The sequence below is a fragment of the Bos mutus genome, chromosome 15, assembly GCF_027580195.1.
Source record: "Bos mutus isolate GX-2022 chromosome 15, NWIPB_WYAK_1.1, whole genome shotgun sequence".
Lineage (NCBI taxonomy): Eukaryota > Metazoa > Chordata > Mammalia > Artiodactyla > Bovidae > Bos > Bos mutus.
In genome coordinates this window covers 56,036,805-56,060,446 of record NC_091631.1, presented here as the reverse complement: position 1 = coordinate 56,060,446, position 23,642 = coordinate 56,036,805, and the positions used below count along the sequence as shown (strand labels likewise).

The 23,642-nt window shown below is 51.1% G+C and overlaps 1 protein-coding gene across 17 annotated transcripts in view; it reads left to right on the top strand.

Moving 5' to 3' along the window:
• The window catches only part of NCAM1 (neural cell adhesion molecule 1), a 362,758-nt gene extending 346,149 nt beyond the window's left edge, over positions 1 to 16,609 (top strand). For 7 of the 17 annotated variants that reach the window (XM_070384208.1, XM_070384207.1, XM_070384210.1 and 4 more), the window contains 3 exons: positions 8,787 to 8,994; positions 10,595 to 10,711; positions 13,936 to 16,609. In XM_070384208.1, coding sequence (XP_070240309.1) covers positions 8,787 to 8,994; positions 10,595 to 10,711; positions 13,936 to 14,047 — 437 coding nt within the window. In that variant the 3' untranslated portion in view covers positions 14,048 to 16,609. The other 10 variants (XM_070384202.1, XM_070384201.1, XM_070384203.1 and 7 more) reach the window with 4 other exon arrangements.
• The last annotated feature ends 7,033 nt before the right edge of the window (positions 16,610 to 23,642 follow it).

Here is a 23,642-nt window from a genome sequence, read left to right as displayed (position 1 = left end):
CCCAGTTAACGGGGAGGAGGGGCTGCTCACCTCGCCCACCAGGGCTCCAGGCTCTACTGCACAGGTCTTAGCAAGAGCTTGCCTGGTTAAGACTTCTCTGGGACCTGCGGATAAAGCCTCTGAATTACGAGATGTATGTTGATGGTGGAGTTCTGTGGTCAGCGGGCACTGGAGGTGAGAGGCGCAGAACTAGATCCCCTTTAAGACCGCCAGGCGTGGGGTGGGCTTGTGCTGCAGGAAGAAGAGGCCGATGTTTTGCTGAGAAGTCAGCCTGTGCTCAGTTTGTTGCGCATAGACCAGTGATCAGATACATCTCTGTCCCCACGTGTCAAAAGCTCTGGAGACCTGAAGGCTCCTGACCGTACCTTAGAGACCTCCCTTATCAAAGGTAACACTTTCCTAATCAGACTCCTGTACTTGACCGTGGAGGCTTCTGTTCTCTCACTTGAATTTCATTTGCTCGCTGACCCCTAACCCCTGAAGTCACCCTGCTGTGCTGCTTGTGGCCTTGCTGAGCTGCGGAACTGGCCTTATGGTGATAATACCGCACTGAACTCAGTTCTCTAACCTTTGTCAGCTTAATTTACAAAGTTGAATTAACCTTGGATTCTTGCGTTCTCTGTATTTGACCTAATTTTTTTTTCTTTTTATCTATTTTTTTTTCCTCTGTTTCTGTCTCTTCCTCCTCTTTCCTCCTGCCCCCTCCCCTTCCTGTGTCTGTCGTCGCATATACCGCCTTGGACGTCACTGGGACATCCCCACTGCCACATTTGTTTTTAAACAACCACATTCTCTCTGGGGACCCATTGCTTGGCACCGGCAGCGACCTTGGGAGGCTCCTCCGCATCCTACACCTTTGTCTCATTGCTTTTCTCTGCAGTGACTCTTCTCTTGCTCTGTTAGGAACTTGAACACACACACACAAAAAAATTTAAATGTGCTTAAAAGCTCAGTTCCTATGAGAATGATCAGTGCCCCCCGCCCCCACTTTGGAAGAATCTGTCAGGACTGCCACGGCCACGCCAACAAGCTCTCTGTGGAAGAGGAAGGTTTGGCAGTTGGAGACAAGCTGGACCTCCAGACATATTATTCCCACCCACAGATACACTTGTGCCACTTCATACGAAGTTTGCCCCTTTTTTTCGTAGAGTATAAAAATGTTGGGAGCTCTTTTCTTTAGACCCTGTATATATAAAAACCACGATGCTAGGTTTCTACACGTAAAAACCTTGTCTGTAAAAACTTACAGACACGTCTTTACACGGCTGCTACTGGTCGCATTTTTGGTTCTTACCTGAAGATGATGTAGCAGAGGAAGGTTTCTAGGTACCCTCTAAAGCTTGCATCAGATAAAACCACCCTGCGTCCCCCCTCTAACCCCGTGCACCTCCTCTGCCCTGCAGTAAGTAGCTGGCTTTGCTTGCATTCAGTGCCCATGGTAAGCCCACTGCAATCCACCAGAGCATTTTGCTGGCCACATGGGCACAGTTCAGTCGCCGTGTTGCCCAGACAGCGGAAGAACTCCGATTTAGTCAGGTATTTCTGGGCTGACCCCACGTTCTGGGAGGCACTTTGGTCCTGGTAGTATAACCAGCACCTGACGCTGTTTAGCCCAGCACCTGTGGGCTCTGGAGGGTCGTGTCTCCCATTCGGGGTAACTCCTGCTGCCTGGCAAAAGATCAGCCACGGACCTCGTGTCTCGGCGGATGTGGTCCAACTGTGACCCACCCTATCGCCTAAGCGGCAGTCCCCCAGGTCGGAAGCATCTGCTGTGAGCCTGGCCTGAGTCGCACGCCCTCCCCACACACGCTCAGCAGAGCCGAAGGTGGGGCCAGCCCTGAGCGTCAATGAATCAGAACTCAGCCAGCCTGCCCCATTTCCAGAGTGTCCCTAAGCCCACCCCCCACCACCACCCCATCTGTCAGTGGCCTCAGTGACGTGTTTCAAATTTTGATGGAAGCCAGCTGCTCCTCTGTTGTCGGGGTACACCCCATCCCCCACATGCCCACGAGAGGAAGTGGGGTGTGTTTGTTACAGTTCCTGTGGAGATTCCTGTTCAGTAGCATCAGTGTCTGTGCTCAGGGGTCCTCCTTGTGGTCACATACCATTCCACGTATCTCATCTCTGAGCATCTCCACAGAAGTTTGATTTTTGTTCTGTTTGGTTCCTTTATTTTTTAGTTCTGTTGTTGTTTTTTAACGTTCGAAGACTAGCCTTTCCCTTTGGGAAACCAACTGTGATCCTATAATCTTCGGGGCGACGCTGCCCAAGTCGCTGGGCACAAACAGGCCCGTGTCCTCGGCACTGGCAGTTTAGAGGGTCACGTGCAGACACCAGAGGCCCCACGCTGCCCATCAGCGAGGCCAGGCAATGCCTCTCGCCCCAGCCCTGTCGGCCTGCAGCCCCGCCACAAACCTCTCCCCCCGGGGTCCTCCACCTCCAGCCCCACCGGGGCAGCAGGAGCAGACACGGCTCTTAGACACAAGGAGAGGATTGCAAAGAGGCACACGTGCCTCCAGGCTCAGCATAGAATCCCAGTGCCATCCCGAGGGCAAAGGAGGATGAGATGGTCCTCGCACAGTGACCCATCACTGGCTCCCGCTCTTGGTATCATCTTGGGCAGAAGTCACATATTCGCCCAGGAGGGCCCATCCCAGTCCCGTAGGCGAGGGCCCGAGCCAGTGTTTCTGAAGGGACTGCAGGAATCAGGCCCAAAGTGTGGGAAAGCCTGACGTCCATGAACCTGTCCCCTCGGCTCATTCTGGGCCAGGCAGACCCCAACTGAAGCAACTCTGGGGTCCCTGAGTTGGGCCCATTCAGACAGGCCCCTGGTTTGTAAGGAATGCCCTTCGGGGGGTGGGCAGCATTTGGGCACACCCCCCTCTCATGGTGGCTGCGGCCCCCAGCCCCTGAGACGGCTCCCTCTGCAGGAGGGCGCGCTCGCCACCCCGCTCAGCCACCCCTGCCCTGGCTCAGCGCTGCCCACGCTCCACACGCCACAGGGCTTCTCGCTCATTTTTGGAGTATTTATACAGCAGGTTTGGATCACGTTTTTCTACTAATAAGAATGCTAACATTGTTGTGCAGATAATCAGCAAGGCCTTGATGAGGTTTACACCTTTGCATTATTAAAGGAAATAACAGTTCATGTGAACTCACCGGCGTGTTTGGATTTTATTTGATAATGGTGTATCCTGCCAAAGTCCTTTGCCTCCATTCACAGGGCGCCACGGATTACTTTGATCCCCAGAGGACCCTTTAAGTGGCACCCCAGACTTGCAGCCCACTGAGTGGAGGTCTAGCCGCTGGAGCCACTTTTTCCTGCTTGGTTCTCTTAGCTCTCCTAAGTCAGAGCTGTTGTGTGGGGTCGTGCCTCCTTGGACTTTCCCCCAGGAGATGGGGAGGGGAAGTGTCCTTGCAGAGCCGAGAAGGTCACGTTGGGGTCAGAGGCACGCTCTGGGCCATCAGATACACAACTCTATTGCATGTTCTCCCGATTTCACGGCTCCCTTTACAACTTCATATCAAAGGCTGCACAGAGTGACCTGGTGACAGAATCGGAGAGAAGGTGCTCATTTGCAGACCCTACTCTGTTTATAATCACACTTAGTTGGGTGCCTCCTGAAAGCCCCGAGACCTAGCCATCTGTTCAGCAGACTCCGGGAAGGAACAAGCAGAAAAGTAAGGGGTTCAGGAGTGAACCGGAACCTCAGCGTAATGGTCCCAAGAGTCAGAGGAGGGAGATGGGCACGTCTTTCTGCACTGCCATCCTGGGGTGCAGTGACTGCGGCCCCGGGTCATCTGCCAGGGCGGAGACTGCCTTCTCATTTTGCGGCATTTAAGAGCGTAGGCACTTGGATGTCTCAATCTTGGGCAAGCCAGGTCCCTGTTCCGTACCGACACCCCCCAAGCCAGGAACCACAGACGCTGAGCAGCTCCAGATCATAGCCTCAAGGTTCAGGGCAGCTCAGAGCCCAGAGGTTGTGGAGAAATTGCTCCCAAGAGGCACTCTTTGTATGCAGAGAGGTCAAGGGAAGGTCACACAGAGACCTCAGAAGTTGTTTTCTTTTTCCTTTTGTAAAATGTTAAGCAATATGTAGGCGATAACCTTTGTCCTTCTGGTTTCCCGAACTGAACAATTCTGTAAAGGCCACCGAGAGGTAATGAATGTTGGCTTGACTTGGATACTCGTTCATTTCCACCCCAGTCTGTCTTTTGCTTGCTTGCCAGGTTGCACAGTAGTAAATATTCCACCTGCCAGTGCAGGAGAACGTAAGAGACTCGGGGTCCATCCCTGGGGTGGGAAAATCCCCTGGAGTAAGGCAAGACCGCTCACTCCAATATCCTTGTCTGGGAAATCCCATGGACAGAGGAGCCTGGCAGGCTGTAGTCCATGGGGTTGAAAAGAGTCGGACACAACTTAGTGACTAAAACAACAAAAAAGTGTCCTTTACTTTTTTTTTTGTAAAAGTACCACATACCCTTTCTTTAGCTTGAGGGGCACCTCACTTCCTCTGTAAGTCTAGATTCTTATTGGTAAAGTGAGTGATCCCTTGGGGATAAGTCTTTGCTCTCTTTCCATCCTTCAAATACATCAGTAATGTTAAGGTTACCAGGTAAGATTACACAGCTCATCCTTGAGTGGTGAGTCATAGGAACAACTGTTACTCATTGTAATGCAAGGATGAGAAAGACCTAGAAAACAGTGGTCCTCAAACTCTTAAGGAGAAGGCAATGGCACCCCACTCCAGTACTCTTGCCTGGAAAATCCCATGGACGGAGGAGCCTGGTGGGCTGCAGTCCATGGGGTCGCTAAGAGTCGGACACGACTGAGCGACTTCACTTTCACTTTTCACTTTCATGCATTGGAGAAGGAAATGGCAACCCACTCCAGTGTTCTTGCCTGGAGAATCCCAAGGATGGCGGAGCCTGGTGGGCTGCCATCTATGGGGTCGCACAGAGTCGGACACGACTGAAGCGACTTAGCAGCAGCAGCAAACTCTTAGTTGCATAAGAATCACTGGGATGCTTGATCAAATCCTGAGCCTGAGGCTCACCCCAGAGATTCTAATTTCCTAGAATGGGGGAACCCCCAAATCTGAATTCTTCACAAAGTACCCCAGGAATTCTGCTGCAAGTGGAGAAACATTATGCTAAAAGGTATTTATTTTTCAACTAGAGATAAAAATCACAAGCATCTGTGAATAAAGATGGGACCTACTAAGTGTTTCGGTCTTACAGGGAAAAGTCCCGATTGGTACACACTGTGGAGAAGATAGACATTAGAGAACCTATATCCTGTGCTGGGGGCCTTCCCACGTGGCTCTAGTGATAAAGAACCCACCTGCCGATGCAGGAAACATAAGAGATGCAGGTTTGATCCCTGAGTGGGGAAGATCCCCTGGAGGAGGTCTTGGCAACCCACTCCAGTATTCTTGCTGAAGAATCCCCCTGGACAGAGGAACCTGGCGGGCTACGGTCCATGGGGTCCCAAAGAGTCGGACACAACTGAAGCGACTTAGCAGGAGCAGCGTCCTTTGCTGGGGACTGTAGGACATCTAACATGCAATGACTGGCTCTTCGAGTTAAAGAGGGCTTCATAACATCCTCTATCCCAGGCCCTGCCCGATGCGGGAACCTCAGCCAGAGCATTATAGCATCCTGACCAGGGGATTTTCCAGCCTTTGCTTAATGCCTCTGGCAGCGAGGAGCTCATCTTCCGAGGCAGCGCACACCACGTCTGAAGAGCTCTTATTTGCTAATTTGTTTTTTTTTCATCTGAGCTGAAGTTTGCCTGCCACCCCCTTAGTTTCCATCCGCTGGGGACCCTGGTTGAGACTGCCTCTCCCCTCTCATGACATATCTTTAAGTATTTGGAGGCAGAGTTCTCATCTCCAAGGCTAAACACTGCTCATTTGTGTGGCAAATATTCTGTAAATATTTCTTGTAAGTTGAGTTGTGTTACTTGCTGGGGAGACAAGAGGTAGACAGAGAAAAATATGCCTGCTAGGATATTCAAGAGGGTGGGGCAGCCAACCAAAAAACATATCAATGGGGATTTCCCTGGTTGTCCAGTGGTTAAGACTCAGCACTTCCACTGCAAGGGGTGTGGGTTCAATCATTGGTCAAGGAACCAGGATTCTGCATGCTGCATGGTGTGGCAAAAAAAAATAAAATTCTGTTCATGTCAGTGAACAGAAAATGGCAGATGGAAATAGTAGTAAGAAGGGAATTGTCGTTTAGTTGCTAAATTGTTGTTTAGTCCCTGTGTCTGAAACTTTTTGTGACCCCATGGACTGTAGCCCACCAGGCTTCTCTGTTCATGGGATTTTCCAGACAAGAATACTGGAGTAGGTTGCCATTTCTTTCTCCAGGGAAATCTTCCCGACCCAGGGATTGAACCCACATCTCCTGAGTTGCAGGCAGATTCCTTACCACCAAGTCACCTGAAAAGTCAAGAAGGGAATAAAACAGAATAATCTGGTAGATATGGGTGGAGAGTGCCCTGACTTATGACGGTCAGAGGTGTGGGAGCGTCCACTGCACGTGTGGGACCTTTTAGACCAGGGAAAGCAATTTGAATCTTATGTCAAATGAAAGGGAAGACCTCTTGCCCTGCCTTCTGTTTTATAGCCCTCCTGGCCCTTCCCCAGATGTCTCGTGATGTTGGCCTTGGCCTCCCAAGCCATGCAGCCCTCCAGAGGGTCTGCTGAGCCCAGGGCATGGGTGGATAATGGCTGTCTCTCCCACACAGACCACTTTGCAGTGGTTTGTTTTCCTTCCTTAGAGACGTGACTAGTCCCCTAAAACTATATTTATGTATCAACCTCAGAACATGGTGTTAGGGCCTTTGAGTCCAAAAGTACAGACATTCTTTCCCCTCAGTAATACCTTAGGCTCCTTCTGCAGGAAGTAGACAGTTAACACCTATTGGGTGTGGAAGTCAGGAGACCACAGTGCCCTCCGGCCCTGAGTCACAGGATGGGGAGGAAACCCAAGGCCGTATTTCTTTTGCTTGGGGAAGCAGCTTTGGGATTCTGAAGGCCAGGAAGGCCTGCATCGCTCTTTCTTTTCTTTTGTGTGTGGATGTGTGAGCACCTTGGATAGAGAGGGTGGATGGTGTGGTGCTGGGGAGATCAGCTCTAGCTGACCGTAGGGACCCGTGGTCGATTTCCTGCTGCCGAAGCCTAGAGACAGAGTGACCAGAGCCGGTGCCCTGAGCATGGAGCCGGTCACCAGACTCAGGTCTTCTTGAGAAACAGGCCGTGTCTTCAGTGCAGGGTTGAAAGGGGCCAATGGGAGAGCCTGGCGAGGACCTGGGAAGCAAAAGAGCCAAAATATTCAAGATCCTAGGCAGCTCCTCTGGTGTAGAAATTAGGTTGTGAGTGGTTGTCTCTTACCTGCTGGCCGGTGACCCAGACCCTGAATTGAAGTTAGAAATAAGGACCATCAGAATGGGACAGCTGTTGAAGGAGCCCCACCGTGCCTGAGCAGGGCTCTGGGACACAGGAACACAGACCACATGCAGAAAGAGGCTGTGTTCCATCTCCGTCACCTGGGTTACCTGTTCCTTCCGTGAACTGGCGTGTGATGTGGCCAGCAGCCCCCCAGGCAAAGGCTCAGGGAGACCCAGGTCGTGTTGGCCACAGTCCCTGCCTCCGGTCCGCAGACGGGTCATCCCAGTGGGTCTGGAGGACACGGGAAGCTTCAGACAAGGTCTGGTGGTGGGATGACGCTGCTGTCTTTGCAGAACCCTGCCCTCCCAGGAGAGGAAAATGAAACAGACCTTTCAGTCTGAGGTCATGGTGCCACACTGGCTTCCACAGAGCTCTGCATGGGTCCTTCTTCCCCCCAGCACAGCCTCTGTCTTTCTGAAGCTGGTGGGAACCACCAGGCAATCCGGGGTTAACCGCAGCCACCTAGCACGAACCGCGAGGGCACGCTCTGGAGCTGAGCCTGGGGCCCTTCTGCCATACCACGAGTAGCCCTGGGCCCTGGACAATTCTAGGGGGACACCAGGGAGTAAGACACAGAGGTGGTCATTCGAGTGGGTCCAGCCAGAGCAGGGATGCTGGGCATTGCTCGAATGTGAGAGGGTGCGTTTGTCTTGTGGTGGGCACGTGTCCTGTGTGAGTGAGCCTGCCGTTGCGGGAGTGTATCTCTGGGTGAGTCTGCTGGGTTTCCAGAAGTCAAATCCAAGCGGGCCTGGCTCCCAGACGGTGAGTATTCCCAGACCTTCTACCTTGCCCAGTGGGCCTGGGGAGACCCCCATGTCTCCAGAGCAGGTGGGCTTCATTCATCTTCCTAGTGCAGTGAAGGAAGGTGTGGTCCAAAGGCCAGATCCTCTGGAGCAGTTCCTAAAGAGCAGGAAGATATCCCCACAGCCCAAAGGGAGCCCTGGGGACCCTCTGCTCCCCCATCTGAGACCCTCTGCCCCTATCTGGGACCCCGTCCCTGGCAGCTCCCAGGGCTCCTGGGGAGACCAGCCAAGTGTGGGCTGAGAGCAGAGGTGGAGACATGGCACCAGTCTGGGCCCCTGTCCTGGCAGGTGGCTGCCTTGTGCCTCATCCCCTGATCTGTGAGAGCAGGCTGCCATTCCTCTGTCTTGAAGATAGGAAGAAACCCTGATGTCTCAACCCCAAAAGGCCCAGGGTCGGTGGCACTCTGGACACAAATGCCACGGCAGTCCAGTGGGCTCTACCCCACCCCCAGGGCTGTTGCTCGGCAGGTCCGGGTTTGCATCTGCAGGTACTAACCACCCCATCTCTCTCTCCCTCCCACCCAAGCCAACGGCAGCCCCACCTCGGGCCTGAGCACTGGCGCCATCGTGGGCATCCTCGTCGTGACCTTCGTCCTGCTCCTGGTGGCCGTGGACGTCACCTGCTACTTCCTGAACAAGTGTGGCCTGCTCATGTGCATTGCCGTCAACCTGTGTGGCAAAGCCGGGCCCGGAGCCAAGGGCAAGGACATGGAGGAGGGCAAAGCCGCCTTCTCGTGAGTGCAAACCCACCCCCCACTGCTAAGCACCCAGGCCCAGGCTCAATCAGGGAGCCATCTCAGCCTTCCCATTGCAAACCCCAAGGGAAGCGAGGCATTAGAGAAATGTTAAAAGCAGACACCTGAACCCAATCTCACACCTAGAATCTCATAGAAATTCCCTACGTAGGTCAAAATGAGAGGTATGGTCAGAGCCTAGCCTGGAGGGGAGCTGCCGTGGAGAGAGCCCACTTGCCTTGCTGCCGTCCATGCCTCCGTCACTCACCAGATGTTCACGGACCAGCAGCTGCTACGGGCATGGCACCGTCAAGTGCTAGGGGACGCAGTGAGCAAAACAGGAGAATGCCTGTCCTCCTGGAGGACGGTCCAGACAGAAGCTGTGCACCTGCATCTCTGGGGAAACAGATCTTGAGCCAAATAGAGGAACCTTCATAGACTGTCGTCAGGCGGGGCTGAGCCGAAGCAAGGCCAGAAGGGACAGAGCAAGGAAATAGGTTGTTAGCACCACCCCATGCCAGGCACTGTGTACACACATACGTGTACATATACATACAGTTCTACACGCATCATATACATGCTTATACACGTGTGTGTACTTACATATACATGTATCACGTATGTGCATATAGTATGTGCGTGTACATGCATCATATATGCATACATTGTTGTTGTTTAGTCTCTTAGGAAGTTGAGTCATGTCCAACTATTTTGCAACCCCATGGACTGTGGCCCACCAGGCTTCTCTGTGGGGGATTCTCCAGGCAAGAACACTGAAGTGGGTTGCCATTCCCTTCTTCATGGGATCTTACCAACCCAGGGATTGAACCCGAGTCTCTTGCATTGGTAGGGGCGTTCTTTACCATTGTGCCACCAGGGAAGTCCGTATAGGTAGACACACACGTATACATGTGTGCACTTACATGTACATATTCTTATACACACATCATATTCGTGTACATGCTTACATATACATATATGTGCGTGTTACATATACTTACACATATACAGCTATGTGTGCAAATTTACATATACATACATGTATATATCATCATAAACATGTATATACTCAGGTGTTCATGTACATTTGCACTTTATATATATACACATAAATATTGCATACTTACATATACTTATATATATACATGCATCATAAACTTGTGTATACTTATATATACTTACATGTGTATGTACATGATATATGTGTTCATTCTTACATATACACATAGGTATGCATATACACACACATTTACCATGTATACACACGTGGATGACTTCAGCACTAATCTGTGCCAGGTGCTTCCCTCAGTACTTTATATTCATTGTTTCAGTTAATGTCCATAACCTCTAGGCAAGTGGAGACTGTTACTTGCCCCATTTTACAGGTGAGGACACAGGCAGGGGTGAGCAAATGAGGTGCTCAGGGTCACACAGCTGGCAGGAATGGGGGCTGAGATACAGCACTGGGCTCTGGCTCTTGATGCACCATGCCCCCGCCAGCCTGGGGCTGGGCGCAGGTACCTGAGTGTGGCTGGCTTCCCTGGGAGCCCCCTGCCTCTCCCAGCTCTCCGGGATGGAACCAGCGGAGCTCTCTCCACAGGAAAGATGAGTCCAAGGAGCCTATCGTGGAGGTGCGAACGGAGGAGGAGCGGACCCCGAATCACGACGGAGGGAAACACACGGAGCCGAACGAGACCACGCCGCTGACGGAGCCCGAGTACGTGGGCCCCTCCCTGGCACAACCCCACACCCACCGCCGCACCCTACCCACACCTCCGTGCTTCCCACCTGCGGCTCCAGGCCCGGCATCACCGGCCAGAATTCTGGAGTCCTGGGCCAGGAATGCCTGACACCACTCTCCTCAGAGAGGAGGCATTCGTGGTCGTATCTGGGAGACTGTGGGTGACCTTTTAAAGAGCTCTGTGCATCAGTGGGATCCCTAGACCCTGGGCCCAGGTCACACAAACACACACACAAACACACACACACACACACCCCGGAAATGACTCAAGGAGACAAAACATCACTGAGAGAGCTTAGATTCTGTTTAGGATTTCCAAGAATTTTAGGGTTTTCTGCATTTCTTCCTAAAAGGGTGAGGGAAGCTGGGGACCTGGTAAAGCCTGGCCCTCCTGGTCTCTTAAGCCTTGAGGACCATCAGTCAGAAGGCACGTCCAGCTTTGGGTGTCAGGAATGCCAGGCTGTCGTGGGTACCGTGGGTTTGAAGGGAATGGAGTTTGATGGAAGTGCAGAATCTCTGGCTGGACAGCGCCCCAGCCCTGAGGGGCCACGTGGAGCCCCTGTCTGTGGGGCAGCTGGAGCCGATTCCCCAGGGACCTCAGATGCCTGTGGTGGTGGACGCTGAGCTCAGCTGGCCTCTCCCTGGGTCGAGATGCGAACAGGGCTCTGAAAGGCCCGCTGCAGATGTTAGGGAAAGGGAGCCCCAGGCAGGCAGCAGGGCAGGCGGCAGGGAGGAAGGCGAGAGGCCCCCGCCAGGTCCACGTTCTCTGTCGTCTCCTGTGTCCTCCTCTTCTGCCCGCCTGGGCGTGTGCTGCCTCCCGCGTCCTCCTTTCTCTGTGGGCCTGTGTCCTGCCTGTGCGTCCCCGCATGCCCGCCCTCGGCCCCCTCCTGGCCTCTGCCCTCTCTTGGCTTCTCTGTCTGTCTCAGCTTCATCGTCTATCTCTTCTACTTCCTGTCCTCCCCGCAGGCTGCCTGCTGACACCACAGCCACTGTGGAGGACATGCTGCCTTCTGTCACCACCGTCACCGCTAACTCTGACACTATCACCGAAACCTTTGCCACTGCTCAGAACAGCCCCACCAGTGAGACCACCACCCTGACCTCCAGTATCGCCCCCCCGGTCGCGGCCACCCCTGATTCAAACTCTGTGCCCGCCGGCCAGGCCACCCCATCCAAGGGGACCGGCGTCACTGCCGCCTCCCCGGCCCCGGCCCCAGCCCCCAAGGTCGCCCCCCTCGTTGACCTGAGCGACCCTCCGGCCTCAGCCCCGGCCGCCAACAACCTGTCCTCTAGCGTCCTGGCCAACCAGGGGGCCGTGCTCAGCCCCAGCACCCCGGCCAGCGCGGGCGAGGCCCCCAAGGCCCCTCCAGCCAGCAAGGCAGTCTCCCCGTCGGCAGCCAGTCCGCTGGCAGCAGCCCCGACAGCCCCTGCCCCGGAAGCCCCCCAGGCCAAGCAGGAGGCTCCCGGCACCAAAGGTCCGGACCCCGAGCCCACCCAGCCCGGCGCCTCGAAGAGCCCACCCGAGGCCGCCAGGGCCCTCGCCAGCCCGAAGAGCGAGGCGGCCTCCGTCAGCACCACAAACCCTGCCCAGGGCGAGGACTTTAAAATGGACGAAGGGAACTTCAAGACCCCAGATATTGACCTTGCCAAGGATGTTTTTGCAGCCCTGGGCTCTCCTGCTCCCGCCGCTGGGGCCAGTGGACAAGCCTCTGAGCTTGCTCCTTCCACGGCCGACGGCTCTCTTCCGCCTGCACCAGTCAAGACCGAGTACGGCCTCTCTCTATCCGCTGTCGTCGGGTGGTGTCCCGTGGTGGTGTGCGTCTGTGCTGTGCTGTGTGCTCCCTGTTAGATGTGTCTGCAGCCTCATCCAGGGCTTCTCGGAGGCCACCGTCAGCCAGGGGCTGGGCCAAGGCAGAGAGCGGGGCACAGGCAGGCAGCCGCCTGCTTACTAATTAGGCCGTGTTAATTACGTTTGATCCTTATCGTCCTAGCAGTGGCATCTCTTGTCCCTGGAGGAGCCCTTGCATTTGGGTCGCTGATGAGCATAGCTTGGGAAGTGAGCTAAGGAGGCCAAGGTGCCCTCATTGGCCACCCTAGGGCCCACGGGCAGGGTGTCATCCAGGGCCAAAGCCGAGTCCCCACCAGCATGGCACAGTGGTGCAGGGAGTGAAGAGGCAGACCCCGAGGCTTGTAGGGGGTGGGTAGGATCTGATCCAGAAGCCCCCGAGACACCCCAGCCCGACACCCACACACCCACCTGCTCCTGCTTCTGCCCCGAGTGACTGGGCAGACTCAAGCTCCCAAGCCCTGAATGAGGGCCGGGTTTCCCAAGTTCAAGACCATGTCCTTCAGCGTACAGGTTTCTTAAATGCGAGGCCAAAATGCAGGGGCGCCAGCTGGGCCTGGAGTCTGAGCCTTCTCTCGTGCGTCCTTAGACCAGCTTCTCACTCCTGGGACTGACTGAGGCCAAGAGTGACTGAGTCAGATGGAGGTTTTTATAGAGACTCCTTGGCTGCACCCAGATAAGCTGGGGTGCTGCCACCCAGAGTGACAGGGGGGACCCTCACCAGGAACCCTGAGTCTGTCGGGAAATAAAAGGATGGCCCTGCCCACCCAACCGCACTCAGCTCCCCTGGAGCCTGGCAGCCCACTCCAGCCTCTCACCAGACTCCCATGGGAAACTGCCGTGGTAACAAAAAGCATCAGAGGCATCACCAGGAAAGGCAGAGCGCTGAGCAGTGGGAGTGCGGACAGGCAAGCGCCATTTGCAGAGGGTCCCCTGGAATCGGTCCCGGGGAGCCCAACACACACATCATTTAGATCAAGCTGGGCAGCTGCTGCTGCTGCAGCCATGCAGGGTGAGGGGAGGCTGCTCCCGAAACACTTCCACACTCCAGGTAAAGCTGGAGCGCCACCCCCCGCCCCTGCCCCGCATCAGATCAGGGCTAGAAGGGCACCTTCCTCTGCTTCAGCGGCTCTCCACTTTGGCTGCACATCTAGAACCACTTGGGTGCTTTTAAAAGTCACCACGTTCTGACCCAGGAGATCAGGATTTCTGAGGACACGGCCCAGGGTCAGTGATTTTAAGAGACTCCAGGTGATCCGGAGATGCAGCTGAAGTTGGAGTCCAGGGAGGGACTGGCTGGAGGGTGGGTTACGGCGGACCGTGATCTCAGTGCTGTTTTCCCGATTCTCCGCAGGAAGGGTCCCGTAGAAGCAAAGCCGGAGACAGAAACGAAGCCAGCGCCAGCCGAAGTCCAGACGGTCCCCAACGATGCCACACAAATAAAGGAGAATGAGAGCAAAGCGTGATGGGTGACGAGACACCAGCAAAGATCAAAATATAAAGTGACACAACAGCTTCACCAGAGCATCTCCAATATCTCACACACACACACACACACACACACACACACACACATCTCATTCCTCTAGTGTCTTTTGCCTTTAAAGAAAAAAAAACTAAGCAGATCAACATGGGATCTCCTTTTTGTAGATTTATAGAAAGGGTTCCTTTGTTGCGCACTCACTTGTAAGAAAATGAGACAAAAACGTGAAACCCACAGCCAAACTAGGACACTCGGTTCCCTGAAACCATTTAAAAATCGAACAAAAGGACCCCAAATTAAGAATCTAGGAAGCTCAGAAGAAAAAAAAGAATCTAGGTTCAGGATTTTGGTGTTGCCGAACCGGCACAGACCGGGTTCAGAGAAATAACTTCCAGACGCTAAGACTAACCGAATGAACAAAGTCCAAGTTTATTTTTCTACTTTCAGTCGAGTTTGGACTCTGTGAAACCTCATAAATAAGTTATAATTTCTGTTCACTTTGTATTTGTTCAGTATGCAAAGTGTGTCGCCCTTCCTAGCTGAATTCAATTCCCACATAGACTCTTGTTTTGTAGGAAGAATGCCAAATGCAGCTTCTGGGGGTAGATCTCAATTTGCAGTATTCGGATTTCTTTTCTTGTCCTTTTCTTTCTCCCTTTTTTTTTTTTTTTTTTCCTTTCTGCCAACTTTGCTTTCCAGTGTTTACAAGTTGACAAATGTTTGACTTCAGTTGTGTTTCAATGTCCATGTAAAATAGCTGCCTTTTTTTTTTTTTTAAGTTACAAATACTGCCTAAAGGTGTAGGATCCTCCCAGGACAACTTTACAAAATCTAATTGTTTACAGTGGCTCTTCCCCCCCCCCAACCGGTTTGAAATTTTTTGCCTGTGTGCAACTCAGGTGAAAATCCATCTCGTTCTGGAATGGTTTTGCTTTCGGGTTTTCGGTTCCGTTTGCTTGTTTGTTTGTTTCCTTGGGGGTTAGACCACTTCTGATTAGCGACCACCTGCCTGTATCTGTAAAAAGGATCTGCTCCCCAGGCGTCCCCACCCTTCCTTTTGAAGGACTCTTAGGCTTTGTTGAATGAAGCAGAGAAGATTGTATAGTTGGGGCTGGTCTTGGTGAACACACATTTTTACCCCAAACATCCCCTTTTTTGTAGAAAGCCAAATAAAATATATACATACAATTTCCTTTTGAGCCCAGAATCTAGATTTGAGCGGAAGAGCATGTGTGCTTCAGGGAATTAGTGTCTTTTTTTGGAAATCTGTTGAAGTAAAATAACATCAGCCTTCTGTTCACTTAGGCAGCATTTGTAGAAACAAAAGGGAAAAAAAAAAAAAAACACCAACCTGCTGTCTGGAGTCATAAGACAACTTTTCCTGGATTGGAAACCAAGTGGGGGAAAAAAAAATACAGAAACTTTAAGGGGGATGGGAGGGGGGAGAAGGGAAAAGCCAGCCCTTTGTATAGAAATTTTGCTTTTTTTTTTTCCTCATTCTCCTTTAGAACTGCAAGCTTGTGCACTGTGGGTGCGTGAATATTTTAGTGTGAAACGTGTTTTTGTCATAGTATTGAAATAAAACTTCAACATAGTTTGGTTGTGGAAGGTATAGCAGATAGTTCAGAAAAAAAAAAAAAACATTCAGGAAACAAAAAATAACTCTTATAAGGAATTGAAGCCTTTAAACAAAGAATGAAATAGAAACGATGATGATGATGAAGATGATGCTAAGTCAACAGAAATGAGCGCTCTGCGGGCACCTTTCCCAAGGTACAGAGAAAGCAGCCAGAGGTTAGGGTGGCAGGACTCCCTCTGCGTCCGTTCTGTGGGCCGCACTCCCCCGTGTTCTGACACTTCTGCAGTCTGGTCAGTGGCGCTTACGCTAGATTATTTCAAACTGTGAAAAATAATGGTCTTGTCATTTGCTCAATGTGGGGTTATTTTGCATTTTCTCAGCTCCTGGGGATGGAAATGGAGGATCGGGGTCTACACAGGTCTGGCCCTTTGACCTTGGGGCTTGCACAACCATAGGTTCGTGTGCACAGGCCCCCAGGACCCAGCCAGGTGACGACAGTGGTTAGAGCACGCAGCAGATGGGAGCTCCTGGGCATCTGAGACAGAAGGGAGGCCCCAGCGGGGGGCAGTGGGCTCCTCTGGTTCCCCACATTGTCAATGGAACCGATTCCTCATCTTGGGATGGTAATGGCTTCGACCACCTCGGCCAAGCCCACACTATACCTCACTGAGACAGTGCATCTCACTTCAAGGGGTTGTGGTCAAGTAAACTGATTTGGGTTCTGATGGTTAGGAAGAGAAAGAGGTAATGTCGACCCTCAGATAACCTGGCCCAGGGCAGCTGACTCCCCGCCCCCTCCTCAGACCCAGGCTCTGCTGGAACCCCAAACTCTGCCATCCTTTTGTTCTGCCTCTCTCCCGTCACACGTAGATTTGTCTCTGCATGCGTGAGCTTTCCTTTCTTTGAAAAAAAAAAAAAAACAGAGCAATGCTTTCTCTAAAATCATAGAGGGAGTCGCTTTATTTTCAAGACGTTGTATCTTTTATGTTAAGAGATAAAAGCTTATAGTTTTCCTTTTTTAATTTTTTGAAGGAGGGATCACCCTACCAGTTTCCACTGTCTATGTGTCTATATGTGTATGTGCCATACATATGTAGTCACATAAAGACCGGCATGGCCAGGTTCCGCCGGAGGGGCACTCGGGTGCCACGTGGGGGGCCCCCGTACCCTGAAGGGCCGAAGTGTATATAGTGCAGCTGTGAAGTGGAACGCGGCTTTCACACTTTCCTATGGAGCCTTCCGACTCCCAGGCTTTCACTGTAGGCTGTCTGTCTGGATGGTGGTTATCAGATTTCCATTAACATCTCTACCCAGCATCCCCGACTTCGGGGGCCTTCTCTCTTGTTACAGACTTTTTACCGAGTGAAACATCGATACCACCTTTGTTTCCATTCTCACCGGTGTAAATACTGAGTACTAACTGAGAATTTTGACTTTGCATTCTGTCAGAATACTTGTGTTCAATAAAAATTGAAAGAAAAAAAAAAAGCTCTTATGGTCCAACTGGAATTTATTTCAAGTCAACGGACATTTGTCGTGTGAATCAAGTGTGGAAATGACGCTGGTATTTTTTTTTAACACCAGTAAAACCCAGGGTCCTGAGTTTGTGTTGCCTGAATGATGGGGTTTCTAGCCTTCCTTCACAGGTTGATAGAGGAGTTCTCATTGAGAAGGACCAGATATCAGAGTCAGAAAGGTTCCATTCAAGTCCTGGTTCTGCCACTTTCCTGTTGACATTGGAAGAGTTACTTAATCTCCCCCAGACTCAGTTTCCTTTTTTGACAAACAGGAAATGCCAAGAATAGTAGCCTTGGGTACTGGCAATGAAGCACTGTATAGGAAAGCCTGGGCACATAGTAGATACCCAACAGATTGAAGTGGCATGGGTTGCCTCCCTGGTGTGTAATAACAGCAAACCCAGCTGGAGTCCTAGCACACACCTGAGCTCCAGGGCGCCAACCCACGGTAGACACCCGAGACTTCTAGGGTATATAATGCCCCTCCTTGTTACTTTTGTCATCCCGCTCAGCACTTGGAGCCTTAATTCAGCCCCCGGGATTTACTGAAGCCTCTGAGCCAGAGAGAAGAAGACTTTCCCTCAGCTCAGAATTCTCTTGCATACACTACCATGCATCTGTGTTGGGAAGAAGCACCCAATAGGGTTGGGATTATCTGTTTAACTATGGAATCAGGAGTTCCTAGAGAAGAGCTGGCCCGAGGGCCAGGAGGAGGTGAGACCAGCAAAGAACCCAGGGGCAAAACATAACCTTCTGAGGGCTGGCCCTCCACCTACACCAATCTGAATGATACTGCCCTTTGTGTCTATCGGCCTCAGCCTGGCCCCAGCCTGGGTCAGTCTGAAGTCACCCCCAGGGTTGGTTCCTTCTCTGTCCATAGGACCTGTTTAAATGACACAGAGCCACATGCATCTATGTGGCTTCCTGTGCCAGAAATTTCCAGCTGCATATAGTACGGCGAGGGGTGAAAGGAACACATTGCTTTTCAAGGTTTGGATGACTCTCCATTATCCATGAGGGCTTGCTTCCAGAACCTTCCTCCTTCAGGCCAGTCTCCTCTCAGCTTCGCTAAGTACTTTTCGAGTGTCTCGAGATGCTCCGGGAGACCACAGGAGACAAAACACTGTCCAGTGCGACGTTCGTTCATTGTGGGGCTGGGGCAGACGGTACACGCCCAAGCACTGATGTACCGTGGGGTCATTAGGGCTGGGCACCAGCGCTCCAGTTCTCCGCCTCCTTCCCGGCACACGGTGGGATTGTGCGTCTCTGTTCACTTACAGTAGGCGTGGCCACGTGGCTCACTGCGGACAGTGGAGTATGAACAGGGACGTGCATGTCACTTCTACACGGAGCCTTGGGAAGCCAGTGGGTCTTACTGTGGCCCCCTTCCCCTACCCCACCAACTCTGCACGTGGTGCGAGAGCCATCATCTAGGCCCAGAGTGAGGAGTGTGAATAGGCCCATGATGGGCCTGTAACATGCGTGAGCAATCAATCCAGTAAATGTTAAATAACCAGCTCTCCAAAGAAGGAGGGGAGGGGGGATATACGTATGGGGTGTGTGTGTGTGTGTGTGTGTGTTTTATTATAAACTTTACTGACATAATCAATTTACAGTCATAATGCATACAGTACTCTGTACTGAAATCCATGTATGCAATCGATACAGATGCTTTGGTTTATTTTTGCTGAAGTCTTGTATCCGTAATCAACCTGTGGTTGCAACTGATGGATGAGCATAGTTCCAACATAAATGTTGGTTGATGTCTTCATTTATGTTAACAAGTGAGATGAAAGTGACGCAATGAAGATCTATGAGTCAGAACCTCACTCGTTCATCAACAGTGAGCAACCTCTTTGCCAAATCAGGTGTAAGTTTTTGAATACCGCTTCAATTTTTGCTATTCAGAGTATAATGGCTGCAGATATGACACTTTAAAGTTTAATCTGCATCATAAATATTTTTCCCATCACTCCTTTAAGTCTAGAAAAGCACACACACAGAGAGATACAAAAGCAATCAAACCTTGATTTGTAGCATTTGTTGACTTCAGGGATATGAAAATATTCCCAGTATGACTGATTTCAACATGTCATCGCTGGATGAGGAATTAGGTAGAGATGCACAGTAGCCTGGGGCTTCCCAGGTGGCGCTAGTGGTAAAGAATCTGCTGGCCAATGCAGGAGACGACGGATGCAGGGTCGCTCCCTGAGTCAGGAAGAAGGCAAGGCAACCAACTCCAGTATTCTCGCCTGGAGAATACCATGGACAGAGGAGCCTGGTGGGCTAGTCTATGGGGTCATGAAGAGTCAGATACGACCAAAGTGACTTAGCACGCACCCTCATACAGTAGCACATATTATATAGTATTCCCAACATGCAAATAAAAGAAGCGTAGATAACCCCAAGCACAGAGGTCATAATGATATGGAGTAATAATAACAATAAACTTTGTATACACTAATGATAATACTGAAACAATGGAGAACTGATGTGTTTTGAATATGTATTGCTTCATCTTAAGTATGTTAATTGTAAGTTTATGTAATTTAACTTTTAATAATGATGCTGCTTAACTATGACTCACAAATTTCCTGAAAATTTACCTGGCTCTCTTGCTCCAGTACAAGTTGGCTCCAGCCTACCACTGGATGTTCCTTTATGTCACAAGCCACTTCACCTCAGGATCTGCTACCACAGCATTATTTAGCCTATCATGGCTAAATCAGGGAGTGCTAAGTCCTATGGAAAATAATAAATCCAAGTGAGGAGGGAAGTCAAAGTAGTCCTCTCTGAAAAGATACTACTGAGCAGCAGCCCTGAAAGAAGTGAGCTACTGAGCTTTGCAAATATCTGAACAAAGATATCTCAGGCAGCAAGTGCAAAGGTCCTGAGGTGAAGACTTAGTTGGTGTGCTTGATATAGAGCAAAGAGGCCAATTCAGCCAGAGCAAAGAGCAAGGGATGGTGTGTGGCAGCGGCTGAAGAGTAGGAAATAAGTCAGAGCTAGCTCACACAGAGTCTGTGGACTATGGTTAGAATCTGGCTCTTTATGTCAACCAAGATGGAAGGCTGAGAAAAAAATTTTGAACAGAAGCCTGACATGACTTAAGTTTTAAAACTGTCACCGTAGCTGCTGGGTGCAGAATAGACCACAGGAGGGCAAGAGAAAAAACAAGGATACCAATTAGGAGGCAATAATGTAGATGGTGTGTGTGGAATAAGCTGGTTCCATCTGGAGGTGGGCAAATGATTCTGGCTCTGCTGGAGGTAAAAACAACAGAAACGGGTGATGGATGTGGATCTGAGAGTGGCATCGAGGATGACTTCTGGATTTGGAGCCAAATCAACTGAAAAATGTGTGTGAAAGTCATTCAGTCGTGTTCAACTCTTTGTGACCCCATGGACTACAGCCCACTAGGCTTCTCTGTCCAAGGAACTCCAGGCCAGAATACTGGAGTGGTTGCCATTCCCTTCTTCAGGGGATCTTCCCAACCCAGGGATTGAACCCAGGTCTCCTGCTTTTCAAGCAGATTTTTACTGTCTGAGCTACCAGGGAAGCCCTATTATTCTTGGGTTCGATCCCTGGGTCAGTTGCAAAGAGTCGGGCATGACTGAGGTACTTTCACACACGCAGTTGGAAAAATGGAATTGCCATTTACTCTCTAGAAGGAGTCATGGAGAAGCAGAGTTTAGGAATGCAGACTCTGTTTCTGGATACCCCAAGTCTGAGATCCATGTGAACATCCTAGTGAAGATTTAAACAGACTGAAGTTCCAGAGTCTGGAGACGCATGTGAAAGCTGTCAGCACAGAGCTTGTGATTAAATCCCTGGCACTTGCTGAAGTCAACCTGGGGACGAATGTAGGCTAAGAAGAGGAGAGAACCAAGCATGGAACCCAAAAAAGAAAACCCCCAGGCAGCTCTGTAGCCAGGAAGAAACCGAGGAGCTCTCTATCTGGCTCTTACAGCAGTGGCATTTACACAGGCGGCGAGGGGAGGGACAAAGCTGACACTGATGAGATGGAAGACCACCTGATTCCAGGCTGTCACTGCCAAGAGCAGACTCCCGACTCTGCCCCTCATCTGTCAAGACCTTGGCTTCTGTCCATGGCCTTCCTCTCTCCCAGAGTTCCCCCATCACCCTGGATGACTTCAGTGCTTTGTGCGGACCACCCCTCCAACACACAGCTTGACTGCCTTGTCTGCAGTGACCTTGAACCACCTCATCCCTTGACCAAACCACAGACCCGATCATCATCTCAGTTATCCAGCCTGAATCAGAAGTTCAAATTTACATTACAGCAATACTCTCCATTGCTGCTGGCCCATCCAACTCTCACTCAGCTCTTTTTCCATGTGTGTGTGTATTCAGTTGCTCAGACGTGTCCGACTCTCTGTGATCCCATGGACTGCAGCCTGCCAGGCTCCTCTGTCCATAGAATTTTCCAGGCTACTGCCAATAAACCAGTGCTTCATGCTTGCTGAGGCTGCTACTCACTGACTCCCAGATTTCCCCCTACTTGCTACATTCTCCCTTCTCCTCCCTCCATATCCAGCTTCCGTTCCCCAGTCCAGCATGCTACCCATTCATTCCCCGAAATCCAACAGTCCTTGCCTCAGCGTTCTCACTCTGCATCCCTCTTATAAAACTCTAGCCCTGGAAAATCATCTGGCTGCATCTCTTTGCTCACTGGACAGCTGGGTGCCACTGGAGAAAAAACAGGTAACCGGTCACATTTGTATCAGTAGATAAAGTCCCTTTCAATTAGGCTCTAAAGATAGCAGTGCCCAACAATCCAAATGATATTTCTCAACAACTCATTCATTGTCGACAAAACATCTTCACTTTTCCCAAACCGACACCTCTGTCAAGCCATTCCTTCCATCTCAGCTTACGGCCTTGCTTCCTTCTTCTAAAAGAAAAAACAGGTGGCAGAAAGGAACATCCTCAACCTCGCACATAAAACCCACAACACACACACACACATGCACACTCATACCCTCCCTGCCTCTTGGCTCCTGTATAAGGAAGCAGCTTCTCCCCTTCCTAAAAGCAATCTCCATCCCTGGGCACTGGCCTTTCACCCCTCCATTTATGGATTTTTTCGCCATCTATTCAAGATCCATTTAATAAATATCACTGAGCACCAGCCACGGCTGTGACTGTTCTAGATGCTGGGGAAGCAATGACCCTACTGTGGTGGAGCTGACACTCTAAATAAATATACATCATGAGTCCAGAATAAGTGAGGTAAGGAATACACAGTAAGGAAAGGAGGCTAGCGAGTCACAGAGGAGGAACAGCTGTTGACATGCAGGAATAGGTGAAGACCTTTCCGAGGAACTGGCATGAAGCGGAGAGCTAAGAACAAGAAGGGGGCTCCCCTGGCGGTACAGTGATAAAGAACCCACCTACCAATGCAGGAGACGCAAGTTCAATCCCTGGAGAAGGCAATGGCAACCCACTCCAGTATTCTTGCCTGGGAAATCCCATGGGCAGAGGAGGCTGGAGGGCTACAGTCCGCTGGGTTGCAAAGAGTCCGACACGACTCAGCACAACACAGCAGGAACAAGGAGGAGCCTGTGTTCCATGCACTTGGAGTCTTCCTCAGCTAGCAAGCTTGTGTGGGTGTGGTGGGCAAGACTATTGAGTGAATATGAAATGAAAAGTTTTTCTAATGTTGAACTTAATTCCTCCTTCAGTCTGCCATGCCATGGGGTGGTAGAAATGTGTGCTTGCTATGTTGCTTCAGCTGTGTCTGACTCTTTGTGACCCCACAGACTGTAGCACACCCACCAAGCGCCTCTGTCCGTGGAATTTTCCAGGCAAGAATACTGGAGTGGTTGCCATGTCTTTCTCCAGGGGATCTTCCCAACCCAGGGATTGAACCAGCATCTCTTATGTCTCCTGCATTGGCAGGCAGGTTCTTTATTGCTAGCACTACCTGGGTAGAAATGTCATCTCCATCAAACTAAAGTTCCACCTCTCAGCCCTCTCAGAATTGCTGACATGACCTTTAATTACCTCTCCAGGCCCATCACGTGAGTTTCCCTTTCCACTCCATGTGCCAGAATTAGTGGTGAAATAAATGTATTTCCTTAATCATGGCAGAGGCTTTCTCACTTCTTGCTTTCTCTGGAACACTCTCTGGCATCCCCTGTGCCCACTAATCCTTGACTGTTACTCTATCCTTCGGTCTTGGCTTAAATATCTCCTGATCAGGTAAGCCTTTCCTAAAAGATGATCCAGGTTGCATAGCTCCATTAGATGGTCTCTCCAGGCCAGTGTGCAGCTGGCACTCGGCGGTACCGTTGTATCAGATTGTTAAAATGTTGAAATGCTTCTTCACTGTTGTAAGCCATTGCTGTCACCCAGTCCCCCACAAGGGATCCTTATGATCTGCCCCCCGCAAGATCTCACAACCCAGGGGGTCGCACCTGATCCAGAAGAGGGTCTGCAGGGCTCCATTTTGGAGCTGT